Source organism: Phoenix dactylifera, chromosome 18, assembly GCF_051530095.1.
Source record: "Phoenix dactylifera cultivar Ajwa chromosome 18, Ajwa_hap1_PhDact_Kaust_v1.1, whole genome shotgun sequence".
NCBI lineage: Eukaryota > Viridiplantae > Streptophyta > Magnoliopsida > Arecales > Arecaceae > Phoenix > Phoenix dactylifera.
The window spans coordinates 20,068,781-20,092,057 of NC_143207.1; the positions used below are offsets into that span (position 1 = coordinate 20,068,781).

General features: G+C 39.0%; 2 protein-coding genes across 6 annotated transcripts; both read left to right on the forward strand.

The window, feature by feature from the left end:
• The first annotated feature begins 208 nt into the window (after positions 1-208).
• LOC103713781 (O-fucosyltransferase family protein) lies at positions 209-8,767 on the forward strand. The gene is made up of 11 exons (XM_008800808.6): positions 209-582; positions 945-995; positions 1,122-1,212; positions 2,675-2,751; positions 3,896-3,984; positions 6,159-6,278; positions 7,057-7,173; positions 7,407-7,550; positions 7,646-7,769; positions 7,881-8,072; positions 8,245-8,767. The coding sequence occupies exons 1-11, from the start codon at positions 256-258 to the stop codon at positions 8,602-8,604; spliced, it is 1,692 nt and encodes a 563-aa protein (XP_008799030.4). The 5' UTR covers positions 209-255; the 3' UTR covers positions 8,605-8,767.
• A 1,640-nt stretch (positions 8,768-10,407) lies between these two features.
• LOC103713780 (putative methyltransferase PMT9) lies at positions 10,408-18,287 on the forward strand. 5 transcript variants are annotated; one of them, XR_015974722.2, is made up of 8 exons: positions 10,408-11,258; positions 11,384-11,548; positions 11,653-11,835; positions 11,947-12,541; positions 16,269-16,381; positions 16,489-16,709; positions 17,104-17,167; positions 17,254-18,287. XR_015974722.2 is itself a non-coding variant. In XM_008800807.6 (7 exons), exons 1-7 carry the CDS (start codon positions 10,983-10,985, stop codon positions 17,891-17,893), a joined length of 1,860 nt encoding a protein of 619 aa, XP_008799029.1. In that variant the 5' UTR covers positions 10,411-10,982; the 3' UTR covers positions 17,894-18,287. The 5 variants fall into 5 exon arrangements, 3 of the variants coding, with proteins under 3 accessions (XP_008799029.1, XP_008799028.1, XP_088570548.1); XR_015974721.2 differs by having other exon boundaries at positions 10,822-11,258; positions 16,266-16,381; positions 17,254-18,162; XM_008800807.6 differs by lacking the exon at positions 17,104-17,167 and having other exon boundaries at positions 10,411-11,258; positions 17,587-18,287.
• Positions 18,288-23,277: the final 4,990 nt, after the last annotated feature.

Consider the following 23,277-nt stretch of genomic DNA (forward strand, 5'->3'; position numbering starts at 1 on the left):
GGTTGGACCCAAATGCGTGGGGCGTCCCGTGGAGGGGCATCCGCGCGAGCCCCTGCAGTCTCTCAGCCGTCCGATCTCAATCATGCCATCTCTTCTTCCGGTGTATACTCGGCCGTACAACTACAGCAGATCAGCATGGGGGAGGGGGAAGGGGAGGGGGAGAGACGAGTTTGCTAGTAGTCGGTGAATGCTAGAAATAGTTGGAGACTCGAAGGATTCGGGCGTTGGGGGCGGGCCCCTCAAGAGTAGTGCGAGATGGCGGAGCTGCGGCACTCGGCGTCCATGGGCGCCCGCGCGGTCTCCTCCCCCGCCCACCGCGACGACCCCACCCACCCCTTCGCCGCCGCCCTTGACGCCGGCGATGGTGGCGCCGCCCCGGTTCGCTCCTCCTCCCGCGGTCGCGATCGGGACAAAGACCCCCACCACCACAGAGCCTTCGCCTCCGCCCTCCTACACCTTCCCCCTCCCCTCCGATCCCTTCTCTCACTCGAGGACCCCAGGCTCGCCTACTGGATCCTCGCGTTCCTCGCCTTCCTTCTCTTTGCCGGGATCCTCTTGCTCTCTTCCCTCTGGAGCCGCCTGGTGAGCCCCTCTCTCTCTTGACTTGATTTGTCACCTAAATCTGGATAATTCCTGGCGGAAAACACGATGAGAAGTAGGGATAGAAAAAGTTGGAGTTGTTGAACCCCAATTCAATACAAAATTTTACATTGGTTAGATTGGATAATTAATGGAGTTCGTTGGTGTACTGACATTATGCGTTGGGAGACTTTATCGAGCCGTTTTTGCACTTCCTTGCTCGATCTGGATTTCTTGTTTCTCTAGTTGTTTCGGAAATTATTGGTGCGGCCACTGGGCCCTTGTGCAGTTGTGCAGTTCATGTTGAGTGTTAGAATTCACTTCAATTACTTGTGTTGTTAATTATTTTCTCGCTTTTGTTGTAGAATGCGCCTTACCTATGCTATAAGGATGGGATTGCTCTTCGCTGCCCCCGAGTGAGTTTTAATGAGCTATACTTGGAGATGTTTCACCTCTTGTGATTGGGTTCCACAAACAGATTTAGCCCTTCTTTCACCATGTATTTGTCTGTGTCTAATTTCTAAAATTTTATTTTGTAACAGGTGAAAGAGCCTCCATCGCTCTGGGAGAATCCCTATTCTTCTACTACTTCATGGAAACCTTGTGCTGAGCGCCGCGAGAATGGGATTTCAGGCAAGTTCAGAGTCATACCAAACAACAACACACCCCGCACCCCCTTGCCCCCCCTTTTCTTCCAATTTCATCTTCATTCTGCAAATTTCATCTTCATTCTTCCAACGTAGATATCATTGCATAGATTATATTAAGATTCGAAACTTGGTCCATATTGATTTTTACCTCTCCGATTGAGTTTCACTTTTGGCAGTCCTAGCACTTTCAATTGATTTGGCCCTAGTTTCAGTACTTTTTGTTGAAACTGTAATAAAATATCAACCAGAATTAGGAAAGAAAAAAGAGAGAAAAATAATAAATCAAAATAAGAAATTTCAGGTCAAAAATGTTGTTACATTTTTTCTTTCTGTTCTGAAAAATGAGGATGTATGGGTAATGAGTTTTGAAGTTTAGGCTATCCATTATTGTGCCAAAGAATATGCTTCCTTCTTAATTTCTTTAAACTCAATGCTGCAATGCTTCCAAATCTTCTATGATATTGCAAAATCTGTCTTTGATGTGGAAAAAAAAAAGAACATTCTAACATTTAAAAACGAACTGACCTCCCAAAGAAGGGCACAGGTATCTCATATGTCCACTGAATTTGTCTTTATAAGTTAGTCTTGGTTGAAACTTCAAAAGCGACCATGTTCTCGGATCAGTTTTGGAGTTCTTGGTGAAACTTCAACAAATTACATGGATCCCTCAGGTGCAAAACTGCTGGAGGCAGCTGCCTTTATCCATTCTAGTGCAAGGGCAATCTTACGAATACTAGGAACGAATAGTACTAGCAACATTATAAATTTGAAGGATTAATGGCCAAGAGAAGTTAAGATCTAAATATTCAGTCCTGGGCAAAAATAAGCTTGAATCTAACATAGTATGCACTGATTTTGTTGGATGTAACCACTTGAGTTAAAGCTGATTCTGATATGATATTGTAAGTAATTAACTGTGAATTTTAAATATTTTTTATTTGTTTCAGTACATCTGCCTAGGATCTGCCTAAATGCTTGCCTTTTGGTTAAGCACTATGTTGCTCTCTGGTTGCCTTCATTCTGCAATCGCCTTTTCAATTGCCGTATATAGCATGTTAATTTGCAAATGCGTATGCATGCATGTTGCTGTTATATCAAGTTATATATATACGGTATACACCCACATAAAACACCCCATTGTGCCTTTAAGTTGCTAGCTTGTGTCCGGCAAGTTGTTGTGTCTTTTCCTTTGTTTTTCAGTATGTGTGTTATTTTTCAGCTGGTCTTTGGAAGTTGCTAATGAAACCAAATTTACTGCTTCACAAGTATGTATCAGTGAAAGGAAGTGATTTGGGATCATTTGTTTTTTTGTCAATAAGTCAATATGGTACTTTCTGTCTCGTCATATCATAGACTATAAGTTTGCAATACATGTCCGGTACTTGCATTTGGTTTTCTGTGTATGTACGATATCTTGGCATTTAGTGATATATTGTCCTTCGCAGATCTTCCTCCCGAGAATGAAACCACTGGCTATATATTCATTCATGCAGAGGGCGGCTTGAACCAGCAACGTATAGCTGTATGTGTGCATTATGTTGACTTACATATTTTGGTGACTTTTCGGTTTTCTCTAAGTTGATAATCTACAGTTGCTTGTGGCAATGTGTACAATGTCCTCGAGCTTTTTGCCAACTGAAGTAGCTTGTCTTTTTATTCTGGTTTCTTCAGCTTTGGTTGAGGAAGGCTAATGAAACCAATTGATCAAGCATGCAAGTTTTGTATAGAACACTGCAGTATATGGCCAAATCACATTCATTTGCTTTCCTAATACTATATATCTTGCTGTTTAATGAATTCATGCTTACATCAGTATTTCATTAGAGTATCCCACCATATGTTCGGTTCAGGCAGCTTAGAATTGGACAATGTTTTAGTTCTGACATCCAGCAGTTACAGTAAGGTCCTGATTGCAACACAATTTTAGTTATTTTCATAAAGATGAAGAATGAGAGGGCATTTGTCACTGGTGAGTTATAGCTAAATTATAGCCCACTATGAGATTAATAGGCTTATATATGGTCCGCTAACACCTTTAAGACTAAAATTATGAAGAATCACTTCATCACCATGTCTTGAAAACATGAAGACAGACTATTTTAACACAATAATTGGGATGATGGTTTGAGTTGTTTTCAGCTTGAAATTATGACTTGCCATTGGATTCATGTCTTCTTTATAGCTTCCCAATTTCATACCCTAGTTGTCTCTAATACATGCAGTTGGATTGTTCTTACATCTTTTGAATTTGCTGAGAATGTGACAATTTCCTGTATCATTTGATCATGGAAACAACTAACATTAGGTGTTCAAACTGTGCGAGAGTTTTATTAAATTAAAGAATGTCACTTCAGTAAGTAATGTTCTTGGATGCCATGCAAGAAAGTGCAAGAAAGTTTTGAATATTATTTTAGGAGGTTGGAGATACATCATCATTTGATGGCACACTTGTTAGGTCATGTCATTTTATGCTTTTCTGATGGGTTCGGCTGAACAGTAATTTCAGTTGCATTTCATTTGCTTCATTCCATTGAACACTTGACTCTGAAAAATGTTTGCAGTATTCTAATTAAACCAATGTCGTCTAAACCCTGGTTTTTGCCTTTTATGTTAAACATTGATTTTTGGGAAACTGTCTAGTGTTCTAATACCTGGTTTCTGTGCAGATATGCAATGCTGTTGCTGTTGCCAAAATAATGAATGCAACTCTTATTTTGCCAGTCTTGAAGCAAGATCAAATCTGGAAAGATCAGACGTGAGATTTTTTTTGATATATTTTTATCTCTGTCACTCCTGCAATAATGCACTTGCAATTTGTGTTTTTGTTGGACTCTGTTATCTGGTATTAATGCATTTTCTAATTTAGTGAAGGAAAAAAATACATCTTCGTTTGATCATCAGGGTATTTTTAAGCTATGTCACTGATACTACTAGAATGAGTTAGACATTGGAAAGTGAAACAGGAAACTAATAACTTTTAATAGAATAGAAAAGGAAGAAGAATGTTAAGGGTTAAACCAATTCTGATGGCTGTTGCAATTCAGGTCGATTCATGACCACAATTCTATGGTCAGAATTCTTACATATGGCAAACTTCTGCTATCTTCAATATCTGGATACCATGGTCCCCTAAAATCTCCCACAAAGTAGTAATCTGAATGTGAGCTTATGTCATCGTAACCTGCATACTTAACACAATTCCACCTTCTACACACCAATGATATGGAAGCCCTAAGGCAATGTGGTTATACATATGCTTGGGGCCCAATCCATCTCAAGTGAGTTGGTAAGCTATTGTTTGCTTGGTCTTCGAGAGCTACTTGGGTTATAAGTTCTTTTATTTCATTATCTGATTATATCATGCATGATTATCTGGAATTTCTTTGTTTGCTTTAGTTTCCTAAAACAGGGGTAAAGACGTTGTCTAGCGATTTTGAGGATTTTCATTTACCATCATAAGATTTATTAAGTTGTTTTGCAAGGGTGGTTGTAGGAAATTTAGTACATCCTTTCTTTCTTTCTTTCTTTCTTTCTTTTTTCTTGATAAGGTATATGTTTTATTTAATATATTACCATGTTGTTGTGTTTTATCTAGCTTGTGTTGGCTTATAATATTGACCCTCATAGGTCAATGCAGTTCCTATATCAAATTTTGCTTTTCTTCCTTCGTTGTCTAAACCAGCTTGAGGTCTAAGGACCTGCTGCTCTCAGTTGGTGAGTGCTTACACTTTTAGCCAATAAGTTAGGTTTTTTTTTTTTTTCCTGTCAACAAGACATTTAGGTTTCATGTCGAGCTGCTCTCTCGCTTGGAGGTGCCATGACTAGGAACTCTACTCCAGATGATTGAAGGTTGACTTTACATTGAAAATTGATTGTACATATTTACACACCAACACTTGAGAAAATAGGCCACCTTACTACTAAAATGATGGCTAGCATGAATGTGTTGGATTTATGGAAATGTGAGCTCCATGGCCCTCCTTGACATTTTATATTATTAAATCATGATGTCATTACTACTACAGTCAACTTTTAAAATTGTATGTGAAGGTTGTAATGTCCACAAGACTTATAATCAAGTTTGTTTCCGAGAGGACTCAAGTCATGAACAAAGCAAACACAACCAAAAACACGAGGAGAAATAGGAAAGACAGGGGTGAGTCAGGTTTCAACACTTAAATAGACAACATTTTAGCGAGGTTTTATCAAGCCTAAGTACGGAGCAATTAGTCCAAATGTTATTCATTATATTAGTACATCTGAGCATAATTTTTCACACATCTATAAGATATAATCATGGCCTACTGTCATATTTTCTGATGTTTTTGTGTCAGATTCTTCTAGACACCTAGATGTTTGATGCCTACATCACTTGTCCATGTAACTTTTTTCAGTCGGTAGCACTCATATCTTGTCTAGCAAAATGCAAGCACCTCGAGGAATTTTTGAGTTGAGACCTCGATTGATGATCTTCTTCACTAGGAAACCATTGCGAGACCTAGTTAGCATCAAATACAACTTGCAAAACATGAAACCGTCTGGTCATTTGAGCAGGTTTTACAAGTCTCTAATAAAGGTGATAATCATTGCAGACACTCTTCCAATCCATTATCACTTTGTGTGGCATATTTTTAAAACTTGGACGACATCCTCGCATAATGTATTCCATCAGTTGCTCACCAAGGTAACATGCCCTGCAACAAGAAGCACCCATAACAGTAAATCAACAAGACAAACATAATTAAGTTATAGTTACCCTTTTATCAGGTTTATTAATCTTAGGTTCTGGTTGCGTGCTGAATGCTGATGGTTCTTTTGTAATTGATTACATTTTCTTTCTTTACACATGTGGTCGTCATTTTCATTTATGCTGTCAGTCATCCATAAATAGGTTTCTAATGCTTAGATTTTTTATATGTAACTGTGCAGGAAGTTTGAAGATATATTTGATGTCGACCATTTTATTGAATACTTGAAGGATGATGTGCGTATTGTACGAGAAATTCCTGACTGGTTTACAGAAAAAGCAGAGCTTTTCACCAGTATAAGGTCTTATGCCTTATTATCTTTTATGTGTTGATTTTCTTTACAGAAGGTTTTTTACTTTCTAACTGAAAAGTTATTTAGTAGTACCCCAAAAAATCATATATATCGAATGAATCCCTCATTTTTTATTATATAACTTTTGCAAGTGAACATAACATATTATATCTCAAAACTCAAATTATACACTACTCCTCAATTTTAAGCGAAAAGTAATACTGGCGATCAATGTCGTAATACATAATAACAAATAAATGAACTCTGTGTGTTATAATATTTAACTCGGTATGATATAACATATAGCAGCAGTAGTTATCAATGAGCCAGATCTAAGGAGGGTGAGGGCATGGCAATTCTGCTAATATCCTTCTCTTTGTACCTCCTCTACTGTGCTTGATGAAGTATACTCAGACTCAAGATGTGCATCAAGCTGACCATCCTCACTTGAGAGCAGATAAAAAAGAACAGGATAACCAAAACTCTCAATAATCACTCCTGCACAAAATAGCTCCGTTCTTGCTTGTTCGTACTGCTTGTGGTTACATTTGATTTCTAAACCTTGCTAAATATAGTCCAAATCGGGACGGTTGGTAACAGAGTTATTCTCTAAAGGTCACTTGGAGGTCAATTTTTTGGTTCTTGTTTTCTCAAGATGATGCATTTTCCCTTCTTATAGGGTCATTTTGGTTACATTAGATACATACAGTGGGTGAATCCTGTATAGCAGTGGCACATATTTTAGTTAGGTTTTTATGATGCTGAACTGGTAAGGTCTTCATGGCAGGCGAACAGTGAAAAACATCCCAAAGTATGCATCTGCACAGTTCTATATCGACAATGTGCTTCCAAGGATCAAAGAGAAGAAGATAATGGCTCTAAAGCCTTTTGTTGATAGGTTGGGGTAAGTCATCTATGCTGACAGAGATCCGATGTTCCATGTTTGATGCCATTTTTTATTACCTTACATGCCTGCACTTGTTACAACTAGACCCTTCAGCATCCAATAATGTTGAATGATGTGCAATTTCCTTTTAAGTACATTGTTGTCTGCTACCATGCTGCTTTGCACAGTGGTATTCTTCTGATCACATTCCTGTCCAATTACAATAGATTGACATGTCTACAACTTTACAGGTATGATAATGTTCCACCTGAGATAAACAGGCTCAGGTGCAGGGTCAACTATCATGCCTTAAAATTTTTACCTGAGATTGAAGAAATGGCTGATAAATTGGCGGCAAGGATGAGGAATCGTACTGGCAGTTTAAATCCATACATGTAAACCATAACTTAGATTGTCTAGCATATGCTGCAACTTGTTTGATCTACAGGCTGTTATCGTTAATGTAAATATCTTGCTCTGTTCCTTATAGGGCACTTCATCTGAGATTTGAGAAGGGAATGGTGGGCCTTTCCTTCTGTGATTTTGTTGGAACAAGAGAGGAGAAAGCTATGATGGCATCATATAGACAGAAGGAGTGGCCAAGGCGGTATAAGGTGATTGAGAATTTTAAAATTTTAATAGGAAGGCGTGCTGGCCTTGCAGCTTAATTGAATAGAGGAAGAGAAAAAATCTGATTACTGGCTTGTTATTGTAATCATATGCAGAATGGGTCTCATCTTTGGCAGCTAGCACTGCAGAAGCGAAAGGAAGGACGCTGCCCTCTTGAGCCTGGAGAGGTGGCTGTTATCCTTCGGGCAATGGGATATCCTAAAGAGACACAGATATATGTTGCCTCTGGACAAGTGTATGGTGGAAAGAACAGGATGGCTCCTCTGAGAAATATGTTCCCCAACCTGGTAAGACCTTTTTCCTTGCAACTGTTATATTTGGTCGACTCTTGTAGAACAAAAACTCGTAGGACGGTATTTCTGGCTATGTTCAACAGGAAGGTCCCTGCTTTTCTGCATGATTGTCTTGCTTGTTCCATCAATTATTTTTTATAGCTTCCCCCTTTTTGGGTATTGGCAGGTTACCAAGGAGGAATTAGCAAACAAAGAGGAATTGGACCATTTCAGGAAGCATGTAACGAGCTTAGCTGCCCTGGATTTCTTAGTCTGCCTGAAATCAGATGTCTTTGTTATGACCCATGGTGGTAATTTTGCCAAGCTGATAATTGGCGCTCGTCGGTACACGGGTCACCGGCTCAAGTCCATAAAGCCAGACAAGGGGCTAATGTCCAAATCATTTGGGGACCCCTTCATGGGCTGGGCAGCCTTTGTGGAGGACGTAGTGATCTCGCACCAGACACGGACTGGTCTTCCAGAGGAAACATTCCCAAACTATGATATATGGGAGAACCCTCTAACTCCCTGTATGTGTAAGGCATGAGCCAGAATTGCTGCTGCTGGTGATTATGTTGTTACATCCTAGTTGTGATTACTTGTAGGTGTTTTTACTTTGTTTTCTTGTTTCTGTTCTCTACTTGTTGGCCTTTGCCATGTCTACCTTTTTCGATCAATTTTCACTTCCAAGTTTAGTTTGCAGGGAAGAACCTTTGGACTCTGTCCTCCTGTCAGGCGACTGATGCATCACTTCTTTGTTTTTGATAATCAGCACCTTGACAATGATCGCTTACTTTACGTTCTAATTTATCTTACCTTTAGCAGGAGTTATGCAACAAATTTCCTCTGAGCTGGATGTTTGCTCGCCCTCCATTTTGCAAGGGTTTCGGCTGGATTTATGTAATCAGAGAAGCGTGGTGATTTATACAATTTATGATCTAACCCATCATCTTGCCGAACACCAAAGGATGATACGATCCAAAGAAAGCGCTGGATGGTAATCTCATTTGTTTAGCGGACATATGAAATATGGTACATTATAATGCGAATTCTCAATTGAAACTGAAACAAAGTTCTAATCCAACCTTTTATATCAAAAAAAGTATATGTTAAATCAATTTTTGTTTTTGCTCTCTTGCACTTTCAGCTGTTTAAGATACAAGGTTTAAAGTGAGAGCCATTATGACCATGACAATGATCATTGTTTACTGCAATAATGGTCATTATGATGATGGTTGTAATGACGTCCAGTTATGTTATATACATCATAACTATTAAATAGTACAAATATAAATAACAATTGGTTATTTGACTAATACATCACGATATCGTTCATCCTTGCTCTCTAAACCTTTCACTTTGGTAGGATGATCATATTTTCGAAAATGGGCAATCAAGTAAAAGACTATGTAGCTAATAAAGGGCTTGGATCACTTCACCTGTGGGCTGGAAGACTATGTAGCTAATAAAGGGCTTGGATCACTTCACCTGTGGGCTGGTTCGCGGATATTGCTAACGACTTGTGATGCAAGGCATTGTCACATGCTAATGGGCTATTGTTGTTTTTCTATTCGATCATCTATTTTTAATTAATGAAAAACGTTTGACCTTTTAATATTTTACTCATAGAGCTGGCCATGCCTAAAGTCCTTTTTTCCATTTAGATTGCACGGTTGTCCACCGAATTGTTGTCATGCACTGCCGGCCGTGTATGGTCACGTCGATGATTGATGCATGAACAACCGACACTTGAACGCAACAGCATAATAAATAGCCAAAGACAAGTGCGATGTCTGCACACTCACGGGCTGGCATGGCAGCATTAGGTTGGTAGCGCAGCTAAACAACCGGCAAAATTGCAGGAATTATGGACAAAAAAAAAAATAATAACGAAACCTACGAACTAGGCAATATATATATATATAAAATAAATTACATTTTTTTTAAAAAATTTATGTTTATTGCACTCATATTTAATACTTTTTACAATCTATACTTAAATCTAATTAAACTAGTGAATGTTAATAAAATTATTTATTTTATATAAAAAAATAAAATTGTTAAAAATATATATATATTTTTTATTCTTAAATCATCCTTATGAAAATATTTTAATTATTTTTTAAACATGGGGTATTTGGATTTTTTTATGATTAACGATTTGATTATTTTTTTGTGAAGTTATGAGTTAGAGTATTAGATAAAAATTAATTTTATGATAAATTTTGTAAATTATTGCATGCAGCTCTAATTTATCTTATAATTTTTTTTGCCATATATATATATATATATATATAATATAAAATTTTGGTCGGTTTTTTTTTAAAGGAAACACCATTTGATGGCCCTTGGCGGCGTAGGCTATTGGATTTCCTCTGTTTTTCTGTCGACACCTATATTCCATGACCTACGAGATCGAACCCCTCGCCCTCACCCTGTTTCCTCTTTTGGCCTGAATCCCTCCGCCACTTCCTCTACTAGATCTCCTCCACTCCCACTCCTCCGCCCGCCGCTCGCCGCCTGTCCCCATGATGCGGGCTTCGGGAGCTCTCAGGCACAGGCGACGGACCGCGTCGCGGTTGCTCGACACCGTCCCGTTCCGAATAAGAGCCGGGGCACTGGGAGAATGGGAGGGATGGGGCCAACTGCACCTAACCCCATTCTTTCCTCCCTCTAGATCGTAGTTGCACGAATCACGGAGCGGATGAAGATCCGAGTGCCGAAGCTAGTGGTCTTTACCCGAACCCATCTCACGAGTCACGACGGCCCATTGATTCCCTTTCCCCTGTCCCTCTCTCTATTGCTTTCCGCGTTTCCATCAAATCTCACTCCCCTTCTTCTTCTTCTTTTGTCATTCCCCAACTCGAACCCTCTGGTATCGGCTGGATCCAAGAGGCTGACCCACACGCACACTGAGAGGAGGGGATGAAGCCTCCGCAGCAGCAGAGGGGCAACGTCGAGGGCGTTCTCCTGAGTCGGAAGCTCTTCTCCTCTCTCCTTATCGCTCTCATCGTCTCCCTCGGCGTCGTCTGCCTCTACTATGGCACCTCCTTCGCCCCCGGCCTTCGCCGCCGCGGCCACCACCCAGCCGACGGCTCCGACCCTGTCTTCCGGGGCTTCATCGCCGCCGCCTCTGACGAGGACGATGACCCTCCGTCGTTCTCCGGAGATGCCGCCGACCTCGTCGTCAAGTCCTTTCCCGTACTCTCCTCCTCCCTGCTCACGTCAAAGATCTCATCTTTTTCATGATTCCATCTCTTTCTGTTATCAAAATCGAAATCTTGATGCCATTTTCCGGTGGGTTTGGGTCGAAAAATAAAAATTAGGTCTGCGACATGAGATTCTCTGAGCTGATACCTTGCCTGGATCGGAATCTCATCTACCAGCTCAAACTGAAGCTCAATTTGAGTCTGATGGAGCACTACGAGCGCCACTGCCCTCCCCCGTCTCGCCGCTACAACTGCCTTATCCCTCCTCCCATTGGCTACAAGGTGAGTGCTCCATTTCTCGATTCCTCCTCTTCCCTTCGATTCTTTTCGTTCTTGTTTGCTCACCCCCTCTGCTTCCCGAAACCTGATCTTTATGTGCCGAAAAGACTGCGATAGGATGGCCAGCCAGCCGGGATGAGGTGTGGAAGGTGAACGTGCCCCACACTCACCTTGCTGGCGAGAAGTCTGATCAGAGGTGGATGGTGGTCAATGGCGACAAGATCAACTTCCCTGGTGGCGGGACACACTTCCACTTCGGGGCTGGCAGGTACATCGCCCACATTGCACAGGTATGAGACGGCCTCGCCCGGTCTTAAAGTTTCCTCCTTTTTGCTCTGTTCTTTGTGTTCGCTGTAAGAATCACGACGCACATGATTAAACTCTTCTGTTTGAAACTGCAGATGCTCAAGTTCCCAAATGATAACCTCAGCGATGGAGGGAACATTCGGACTGCCCTCGATGTTGGTTGTGGGGTTGCAAGCTTCGGCGCGTACCTTCTTTCTCATAACATCATTGCAATGTCTCTTGCACCCAACGACGTCCACGAGAACCAGATTCAGTTTGCACTTGAGAGGGGGATACCTTCGATGCTCGGTGTGCTGGGCACCAAACGGCTGCCATACCCGAGTCGCTCATTTGAACTAGCACACTGCTCTAGGTGCAGGATCGATTGGCTTCAGAGAGATGGGATCCTGTTGCTGGAACTGGATAGGGTGTTGAGGCCTGGGGGTTACTTTGTGTACTCTTCGCCGGAGGCTTATGCTACAGATGAGAAGAATAGAAGGATATGGAGAGCAATGAGTGATCTCGTTCAGAGGATGTGCTGGAGGATAGCTTCGAAGAAAAATCAGACTGTGATATGGGCCAAGCCTTTGACTAATGGGTGCTACTCAAGGAGAGATCCTGGGACCATACCTCCTTTGTGTAGCTCTGACAACGACCCTGATGCAGCTTGGCATGTGCCCATGAAGCCATGCATCACGCCATACTCTAAGAGTAAGTAGAGTAGTTATGTGGTATAACTTGATAGTTTTCCTAAAATATCTCTCAATCTTACAACATAAATTGATTATCATGAAAACATTATCTTGTCAGCAACTGACAGATGGTACACCCTCATGGGCTTCTAGTTGTGCCACTGACTTTAACCCAAGAGTTCATGCTGATCATTGACAGATTCAAAAATCCGATTCAAATTATATCTGCATTTCAGCAGAGTTTTTATGTTAAGGAATGCCTTGTTACACATAAGCATCAAGTGTTTGATCTTCAAATAACTTTCTCTAGAAAGCATGCATTATCAGTGACAACAAGGTAGCATGACTGGAGTAGTGCAGTTTTTGATCAGATAATATATTATTGCTCTTGGTAGAGGGCTAATATCACGTTGAAACCCAGAAATTGAAATATTTCAAACTTCATTGCTATTGACTCTTTTATTCTCGTCTTCATTAATGAGAACCATGTCGTGAATATGCTTGGGTAAGTTATATATCCTCTTCTACATATTTGTAATTAACACGTGGTTGGAATGCAATATCTATATAATATATGTGATAGAAACTTGTGTCTGGTTTGCTTCAGATCACTGTATGTCATTTCAACTCTATCAACCAAGACCTTAGATAAATCTTCGACGTGTACATGCCTCATAATCTTCTTCTTTGTGCAAACAATTCTAAAGCGCAAACTTTATCATAGATTGCCTGGCAATTGCTGTCATGGATTAGAGTATTGGTAGCTGCAAATGCCATGCCATTCTGAGTTATGCTTGGTCATGTGCCAAGACTTATTTAGATTTTTTTTTTTTTTTTTTTTTTTTGGGGGGGGGGGGTGGGTATTCAGGATTGGAAGTGTAAGCTTAATCATTAATCCCACATATTATATAGCAGACTGATATCTGCTAATGTTTTACTGGTTGAGGTGTCGGCAATAGAGAAAACCCAAACAATAAGGTTTTATTGAGTGCACAGAAGAAAGCTTTATGACTTGCATCAACAATGGATAAAGAGATGAAGACCCCATCAGCAGGATGTATAGCATGCAATGAAGTTCAAAGTAGGAAAAAGTTTGCATTTGTGTAGGAGGACCATAAAAAAAGAAGGAAAATACAAGAATTTACATTTGAAATTGTCAGAACAGATCCGGAAAGGCTCATGTTGGCGAAGTGACAGTGCTTAGTAGGGCACAATGCAAAAATGACTTGCTTCCACATGTAGGTTTGATTAGGCGTATTTGTCATTTTTTTTGGTAAGAGTGTACTGGTCATGATTATGGTGATTCTTGCATCAATGTGATATTTCCACTTATTACCACAACTTGTTACTTCAAATGGTTTCATTATTTTCTTAACAGAATTTCTCCTGAAGGTAATTCCATCTTCCTAATTTCTCACCTGCATGCCCTTTTGTCTAGGTGTCCTATACTATCCTCTGTATTCAAACTATAAACATATGGATGTACTCCAAATTATTGTTATTTTATTTTACTTTAATGATTAATCAGTGAGGAACAATAAGGAAGGATTCCAGATTTGGATAAAGCACAAAATATTTGTCCTACTTTGCAGTCTAAATTTGCTGGCAATGTATGATGATGAGCTTGCAGTGTCAAATATTGATGATTAAAGCAAAAATGAAATCAGTAGCTCTAAGCAAAGAAAACTTTGATACTTCATGGATTTCACTTGAAGTTGAATTGACTTAGAAATAATAATTGAGTGGATGGTGATTTCGCGTATATCAGACATTGAAATAAATAGTATGGACTAAAAGAGTCAAAGGAATGAGGAAGGAGAATGCAGAACATCGAATGGATATGATTTGTGTGGTCATTATACATGTTGGTTTCTGTTGCTCAGGTATGCAGTTGTGTCGGGTGTGGCTGTTTCTACAGAGTAGAAAGTAAGGATGCAACATTCTAGCTGTCCCTCGTGTAAAGCACATAACTGACTGTTGTGAACTGCATGATATTACTTTATGTGAATATGTAAAAGATTAATTGGATGTCTTAGCTATGTCCATATGTGCCAATTTCAGAGTTGGTAAGTCTCTAAATGTCGATGCTAGAGACGTAATGCAGTTTCCATATACACCCAATAAAGTAAAGTAGGGCTTTGTACCTGCCCCTCCTTTTCTCAGAAAAAGGGGAAAAAGAGAAAAGATGTCTTAGCTGTCCTTTTTGTCACGATCTGTTACATTTCACTCATCTCTTTCAAGTAGAGAGTGCCCTACCTCCACCAGGACTTCAACAACAAAAAATACTAAATTCCCATCAGAATTCATTTCTGATGGCTTTCATTGGCTCATTGCTCTTTTTGTATTCTTGCATGCATCAAGTTGCTCTTGGACACTTCCAGGCAGACTTTGATAGAAACGGATGGTTAAGCTGCAAATTAAGCTAAACCAAACAAGTATGCTTGTTGGTTAAGGTTAGTTGCTTGAGGAGTAATCAAATTTGTAAAAACATGCTAAGCTCCTCTGGTGAAGCTCTTATTCGCCAAAACTAGATTTGCCTTTAGAGTTGTTTTATACATAGAATGGGTACAGTTGTCTTGATTTCTGAGATTTTGTATGAATTTAGTTCCTCATGTTTATAAAAACTTCTTCGTCTTGCTCTTTATAGTTTTGCCTGGTGGTGTGGACCAGCTGCATAGGTTGACTACTTATCCTGTATGTTATCATTCTTAGGCCCCGTTTGGCAAAGCTTTTGGAGGGCCAGAAAGCACTTTTTGGCCCTCCAAAAGCACTTTTGGATGATATAGTGGTGTTTAGTAAAAAATCAAAAAATTATTTTGGCTTTGCCAGAAAGTTGAAAATGTCTATTTAGAAAAAGCTCGATTTTGGAGCTTCTTCCCAAAAGTGCTTTCTGACCAATGTCAAAAAGCTATTTTGGTTTTAATAAAATTTTTCAGATGACTAAAATACTCGCCAACTAATCTCATGATTACATCTTATATTATATCATATCATATCATAATATATTATTATACTATAAATATAATATAATATAATAATTAATTAGTAATCTGTTATATTATATCATATTATTACATTATAATAGTATAATATATTATATTATTATAGTAATACATAATTATAATATAATATATTCTTAGATTTTATTATAAGCATAATATAACATATTATTACAATCATAATTTTATATTATTATTATAATAATAATAGTTATATTATGATAATATAAGATAATATGATTATAATAATATTATATTACATTGTAGTAATATTGTACTATTATTATGCTATAGTATTTAATATTATATTACACTATATTATAATAATAATATAAATAACAATAATAATAATTTAATATGTGATAATATGTAATATTATATTGTATTATACTCTACTATGCAACGCTATGCAATATTCTTTATTGTCATTTTATTATACCAAAAGCACTTTCTCATTACCAAAGATATATTAAAGTTTCGCAGCACTTTAGAAATATAGTTATCAAACAACAAATAGCTTTTTATAAAAACTCTACTTTCAAAAGCTCTACTTTCTGAAAGCTCTGCTTTTAAAAGCTCGAAAAGCTCTATTATCAGCAGCAATCCCAAACAGGGCCCAACTCATCAACACTCTAATGCCATCATACTGAGTACTTGTTGAAATTTTTTGGGGAAAACTTTGTGATGGTTGTTCCATTCCTACCATTTCTAATGTTATGAAATATATATTTTTTTAATTTGGAGAAGAGGTGAATAGAGCAAAAGGCAGTGAGCTGGTTCCATGGCCACAGAGGCTTACAACACCGCCACCTCGGTTGGAGGAACTTGGTATCAGTTCTGAGAATTTTATTGAAGACAATGTAAGTCCAGGATGATTTAATGCTACAATTGTTTGTTTGTGTTTTTAAAATAATTCATGAACCATCACTTTTCATTTTCTGATCCTGATTTTCATCATTTTATGCAGGAAATATGGCATTGGAGAGTAATGCAGTATTGGAAGCAGATGAACTCTCAGATAGCAAAGGATTCTTTTAGAAATGTAATGGATATGAGGGCAAACCTTGGTGGATTTGCAGCATCCCTTGCAAATAAAGATGTGTGGGTCATGAACGTTGTTCCTGTCAATGAATCTAGCAAACTGAAAGTCATCTATGATCGAGGTTTACTTGGGACTCTTCATGACTGGTATGCATTTGTGCATGAAAGAAAAATGATCTAATAACATATTTTATATTGTTCTATGTCAAAATAAACATATTTATATGGTAGTTATTGTCCCAAAACCTGATAAATTAGCTGAAATTTTTAATTACCTGATAAAACCTGATGATTTTCTAAGAAACTAAATTGTGAGTCTATATGCAATCACAATGTCTTGAAGCAACACTGATGAACACTCACACAGAGAAGCATCAATTCTACAAATGCAAAATTAAGGATATGTAATTTTGATCATGGTCTACTAGAGTTTAAAATGCCTAAAAACAAGAAATTGACTTTTGAAGATCTGAGACCTATAGGTTTCAGTATAGGTAGAATCAAGTTTTTGTGCTCTGATGAATGGCTTCTCTTTACTCAGATTCCTTCAATATGACTGGGGGAAAAAAAAAGAAATCTAAGCTGATGACAAGTTTGCTCAAATGGTCTGGTTTTTTTCATCATTTTGTTCGTCTTACTTAATATTTTGATTATGGTAACAACATTCGATATTCTTCTTCATATTGTATAGGAATACACAGACACAAGCAAATGTTAATATTTTCATCAATGAAAAGAAAATTCAAAACATCTGGAAGTACTTGACCGTAGTGGTGTTATTTCTGTTCAAAAGAACGAGGGAAGTATCCAGACATGAATTATGCTTCTAGACATGTTTCCTTGTATCTATCAAATTAGTTCTATAAATAATTCCTGTCTGGGCATTTTCAACTTCATGCCATGTGCAATTCTCAAATGCTTGTGTGGTTTTCCCAGTTATTAAATTTGAGAATTGAAGTTCTCATTTGTGTATTTTGTTAGTGCATGCCATTTCTAATTATGATTTCTTGTTATCCAAATGCAGGTGTGAGTCCTTTTCTACATACCCACGTACCTATGATCTTCTTCATGCCTGGCTTCTGTTCTCTGAGATAGAGAAACAAGGTTGTAATTTGGAGGATCTTCTCATTGAGATGGACCGGATGCTGCGTCCTTCTGGCTTCATCATTATCAGAGACAAAGTTCCTGTAATAAATTATGTTCGGATGTTCTTGACATCATTGAAATGGGATCTCTGGTCGTCGGAGGTGGAACCAAAAGTTGATGCTCTGTCTTCAGGTGAAGAAAGGGTTCTGATTGTGAGGAAGAAGTTGTGGAAGGAGGGTGATTAAATATTGTAGTGTCTAAGACATAGTCAACATGTTGCTTTCCTTCTTTTTTTTTTTTCCCTTGTTCATGTTCAGGGACTGGGTGGGAGGCCAAGTTACGCGAAGCGCTTTCTTATATATCTTACGGCCTTAAGGTTTTCCAGAGACTGAGTGGCTGCCTAAGTTTGAAAAGGGCCTTGCTTCCCTATATATCTTACAGCCTTAAGGTTTTGTAACCGTTGCTGCATTGCTCAAGTGTATAATATTACTTTGCAGTGCTTGTCAACTTCTCATAATTATCTGTAGTGTAGTAATATAATGAATGTAACAAAAAGTGTAACCAAAACTCAATTCCTTATCTTCCATTGGTGATATTGTAGCAGTTGAAAGTTTATGTACTATTTATCATTCAACAAAATAGACATGTCTGTTTTCTGTTATGAAAGTCGTATATCGCGGCAAGATAATCATGTTTGAGTTTTACACTTCAAATACTGCTTATTCTTGTTGTTTTTTCTTTGTTGTTCTTTTAGTAAAAGATTTGTGTTCAAACTTCAAACAAATGCATCGAAAGTTATTTGTTCCTGTATTGTATTTGCATCAGCTTTGCAGTAGGAAATTCTTTTAGAGTTTTTTATGCCATCTGTTACGAGGATTGGGTGAGTTCCTGTGTCAGACTATGGGCTATGGCACACTATTCTGATGAAAGGAAATGCAAAGACGGAGCCCACAGCTGCATGTTCCAACGTAAGGACGGGGTGGTGCACTTGCTTCTGCTTCTATGCGTGAGCCTTTCTCTTGATTCACTATTGCAAGCTTCTCCTGGTCATACTAGAGAAGATGAAGGTCTGGGTTCATTGGCAAGTAGGAAATTACGAGTGAATTGATTCACAAGAATTGGGAGCGATGGGACGAGCAATTGATTCACAAATGTATTCTCTTCTTGATGCTGAATTTATTACAAAATTCTTTGTAGCACTCATCTTCTTCAAGATCATATTATACGGCATTCCGTCTCTTGTAGGCAAATTTTCGGTTCAAAGTGTTTATCATGTATCATGAAATTCAGAGAGTTCGGCTAACAATTCATCAAATAAACTTTTTATTTTTAGAAAAAAAAATTCATCAACCATATTATTCTAAGCACGGCTGGCAGCTCAGGAAGGAAAACCTTTCGCGGGATGCGTCTTCGTGGAAGGGTGCAGATTTTTGTGAAGACGCTCATGGGCAAGACAAATACGCCCACGAGATGGAGAGTTTCGATACTATAGACGATGGGAAGGCAAAGATACAGGACAAGAAGGACATCCCACCAAATCAGAAGCATTCATTAATGCCGGAAAGCAACTTGAGGATAGTTTCGCTGGCCCTTCACTCTGTCCTCCATCTTTGTGGTGGTAGTGCAAACTAGAGCTTTATGCTTCCTATCAAGTACAGTATGTTTTGTCTGGCTGCTTTTGTGTTGTACTCTGTTATGGTCCAATCCTATGACCTTTTTATGCTAGATAAATATAGCCTTTATGTCTATCTATACTCTGAGATGTTGTCATTGAGTTTATTTTGTTATCCAGGCCATGCATTCTTAACAGGGAAACATTTTGATAGAATAAACTAGTTTGTAGTTTTACTTTTGCTAATGAACTAGCTTGATGCTATTGCTGTGGTGTCAGTGGCTGTGAGATTCCAAACGTGAATTTGTTATTTAAGATGTTATTTTTATAACTGCAACATGGAGTGCTTCTGTTTAGCTATTCCTTTTTACTAGGCTGCCTCTTTTCCGAAAAGCTGCATCTTTTGGGTCAATAATCAATTTTTTTTAATCGTATTATAGTTTTTTTTTTCCCCATGTTTCCCCGAGGTGTTGGAAATTTCATTCTTGTTGCAAACTATTGCTTCTTATTTTTGCCAAAGAAGACTTTCCGGTCTTCTGATTTCATACTTTTTCTGCAAGAATTTTCTTTAGGACTTAAAAAAGATAGCTTGCCTTGCGGTTCCAATATTTGTTCTGTCCATCTACTTGCCCTGGATGCTTTTGGACATTCTCAGGATTCATGCCTCTCTAATTTGATCGACTTGACATTACCAAACCATCCTGAGGTGTAATTGCTCCAAACTGAAGCATTTGGTTGCCCGAACATGTCCGTTCGTCTCTCTCTGTTTGCTGTTATGAAACTTGTTTCCTGGTAATCGCCATGGCAGACTTCACTGTGAATTGTTAGGGCCAGTCTATTTTATTTACTATCTTCAACTTGCCATCCGTATCTCCATGAAAGCCATCATATTAACATGTGCCCTTCCTTTGGGTGCCCACTTACCGAGTTGGCAATGTACAGTGCCTTCACTTTCTTCGATTGGCTTTGAGTCGGGTTTTGGGCGTGGTCGTGGCTCATGTTCAAGTTTGGTTTTTGGCTTAAATGAGTTAAATCTCTCTCTCTATTGATGTTTCTCCTTCTCTTGCTCTCACTCAATTTATTTATTTATTTATGGGTTACAAGTGCTTTATCTCTTTAGCGAATCACAATCATCATGCATGCTGAGGAGATTGATAGTTTTTTTTTTTTTTTTTGCTAAAGCAGGAGATTGATAGTTTCGCCCAACAAAATGGCCACCTAATCATGACTCTATGATTTTTCGATCTTGCGATCCACGTTAGGTTAAAACTTTGATTAATACTTATTTACTCGGTCCAATTAAAAAATCTTCGACCCAAACCCAAATTCAAATCAGATTGGGTTAGATCTTCAGATCGGATCAATTATTACCGCCTCTAATCTCGATAGAAAACAGTTTTTGACGATGCAGCTGCGATGAATTTCAACTATAAATCCTTCAAAACAACAATATCAACTACAAGAGACCTCTTCGATCGCTTCGTCTTCATATTCTAAATTCATTTTCCGGTCTTGAGATTGTTGTATTTTGACAAGAATAATCTCAGACATCCTTGCAACAGCACAGGATAATATGAAGTTTTATATTAATTTTGCTTAATTGTAGAATTCCCTTTGTGCGATAATATAATAAAACATAAAATAAAATCAATAAAAGATACAGAAATAATAAATCTTTCGTCCGGTGTCGTCGGACCGCTGCGCCCCTCCGTGGTCCGCAATCGAACGTCCTTCGGCTAGATCGCACCCTCGTCGCGTCGAGGTTGCGGCATCAGCGGGGCAGCTCTCCGACGTTCTCCTCCACCACGTCCGGTTGCCGGCTCCTCCTCGCGCCTTCCTCTCCCCCTCCCCTTTCCCTCTTCACCATCCCCATCCCGTTTTGGCGGCGAGAAAGGCGGAGGCTGAGGATGCCCTTTCATGGTGGCATCTTTAGGTATGGGTGGTATCGGACGTCGACGGCGCTGAAGGCCTCGGTCGGACCCTCTCCGGTCGGCTCCGGACGTGCCGGTGCCCGGACGAGAACGGCATCGGGGTTGCTCTAGGGCTCGAATCGAGGCTTTCGGTTCTTGCGATCAGCTTCCGAGCCCTGGCCTGCTTTTTATAGGCAATTTCTTGAATGATGCATTCAATGGTGGATGGTTCGAGACACTCGCACGCATTCAACACCAAGGTTTCAGGCAGCCACGACTCACGCGGCCGTGCATGCATTCCCCTGGATACGCCCCATGCTGCAGCCGCCAAAAGTGAGTCATTCTCGAACATTCCGGTGGTGGTGATAATGATGCGCAGCTAAATTGGATAGATATGAATTGGATACAGTAGAATCTCCTGGATGCTGATTTCATATGCTTGTTAAATTGTACATACGCTGCTTTTATGTGGAAAGGAGCTGGCGATGGTTTAGCAAATCTTTTTTGAGATTTTTAACCGGGCATTTGCTGCTAAGAGTTGACCAAATTGTTTGTGCTTCATAGAGTTTATGGAAATGATGCCCGTAGAAATTGTTTGTGGTCCTCTCATATATTGCTATTTATAAATTAGTAAACAAGACATCATTAGGGTGACAAGAAATTTTTTCCCCCTTTTTTTCTGTGGATACTTATCTACCATCCTCTTAAATCCACAAATAGATCTGCCATCCACTTTTAGTTTAAAACCTTTTTTTGTTTCTTTTTTTAGGGTGGGGGGAATGTGTCTGTGCGTGTGTAACAGTTGGGAAAAGATCCTGAATTATAAATCACTGCTCTTTGTTCTGCTCGTGAACTTAGGGGAATTGGGCGTCACTTCGTTTGTAGAAGAACTACTGAATAGAGACGACTAGACAATTTTATGAAAAATTAATGTAGTTGTTTCATAGAAGTTGAACCTCCAATACTTAAACATCAAGAAGAAAGACCTCAAGAAAGGTATGAGATTATGATCGCAAGAACATTGATAATGATGATGATGATGATAGCTCTGATTGGACCCTCTTTGGCGGGGACCAATTATGGATGATGTTTGGGCATTCGGCTTCTAGGTCTAATGGCCGGTGCCAAGGCCTCTGGTTCTTGGTTGTGCTTTCAAACCCTCGATTGATTTTTATAGGCATTTCTCAATGATGCATTTATTATTGAATGTGAAGGTTCGAGAATCTAGGTGAACGCATGTTCGCGTATGTGCAGATTTATGGTTGTGCAGCTATCAAAAAAAGAGTCATTCTCGAACATTCGAGGGGTGGTATTAATTGCGCGTAGTTAAATTGGGCAGGTATGAATTCAATGTGGTCGTACTCATCGTTGTCGTTCTTAATTTTTGTTCAGTTCTAAGAATACTACGTGCATATAGAGAGGAGCTGGTCGATTGTTTAGTTAATCTTGGAGGTTTGTCAACAGTGTATGTGCTAGTAATAGTTGATTAACTATCTAGGGTTTGTGAAATATGTAGCAGTTATCATTTATGGGACTTGCAAATAGAAAATACGATTTGCTTTAATTGATCGAACTGTTACTCCATACACAGAGTACCGGTACTTATCTTGGTATGCTATTGTATCAGTACACGGTATGCGCTTCAATTTTGTTATGTCGTTAGGTGTAGTATGCATCGCCGCAGCCTAGTCCATACATAGCATACTGGTAAGGTACTAGAATGGCTGGTATTGATACTTCAGCCCTCAATAATCGGATCTTCTAATGTAACAACATCACTTGAGCCATCCAAGGCATCACTAAAACAGTCCTTCCATCTGTCTAAGATATTCTTGAAATAAATCGATCTTCTATAATAGTTAGAGATGCCACCAGCCTTGTTGGATATATTATGAGCCTATTATACATTTTACATGCAGGTGGATCTTTTGCAATGCGAGCCTTGAAATGATTTCATGAAATCAATTCCATTAAGTTACAGATCCTTAAGGAAGCAGCAGATATAACAATCTTACTATATCTGAGTAGTCAAGATTGCTCTCGCAATCTCAGGGATCAAATTCTAAACCTAAGCTCTAATTTCTGCTTGTTTCATCATGACACTGCA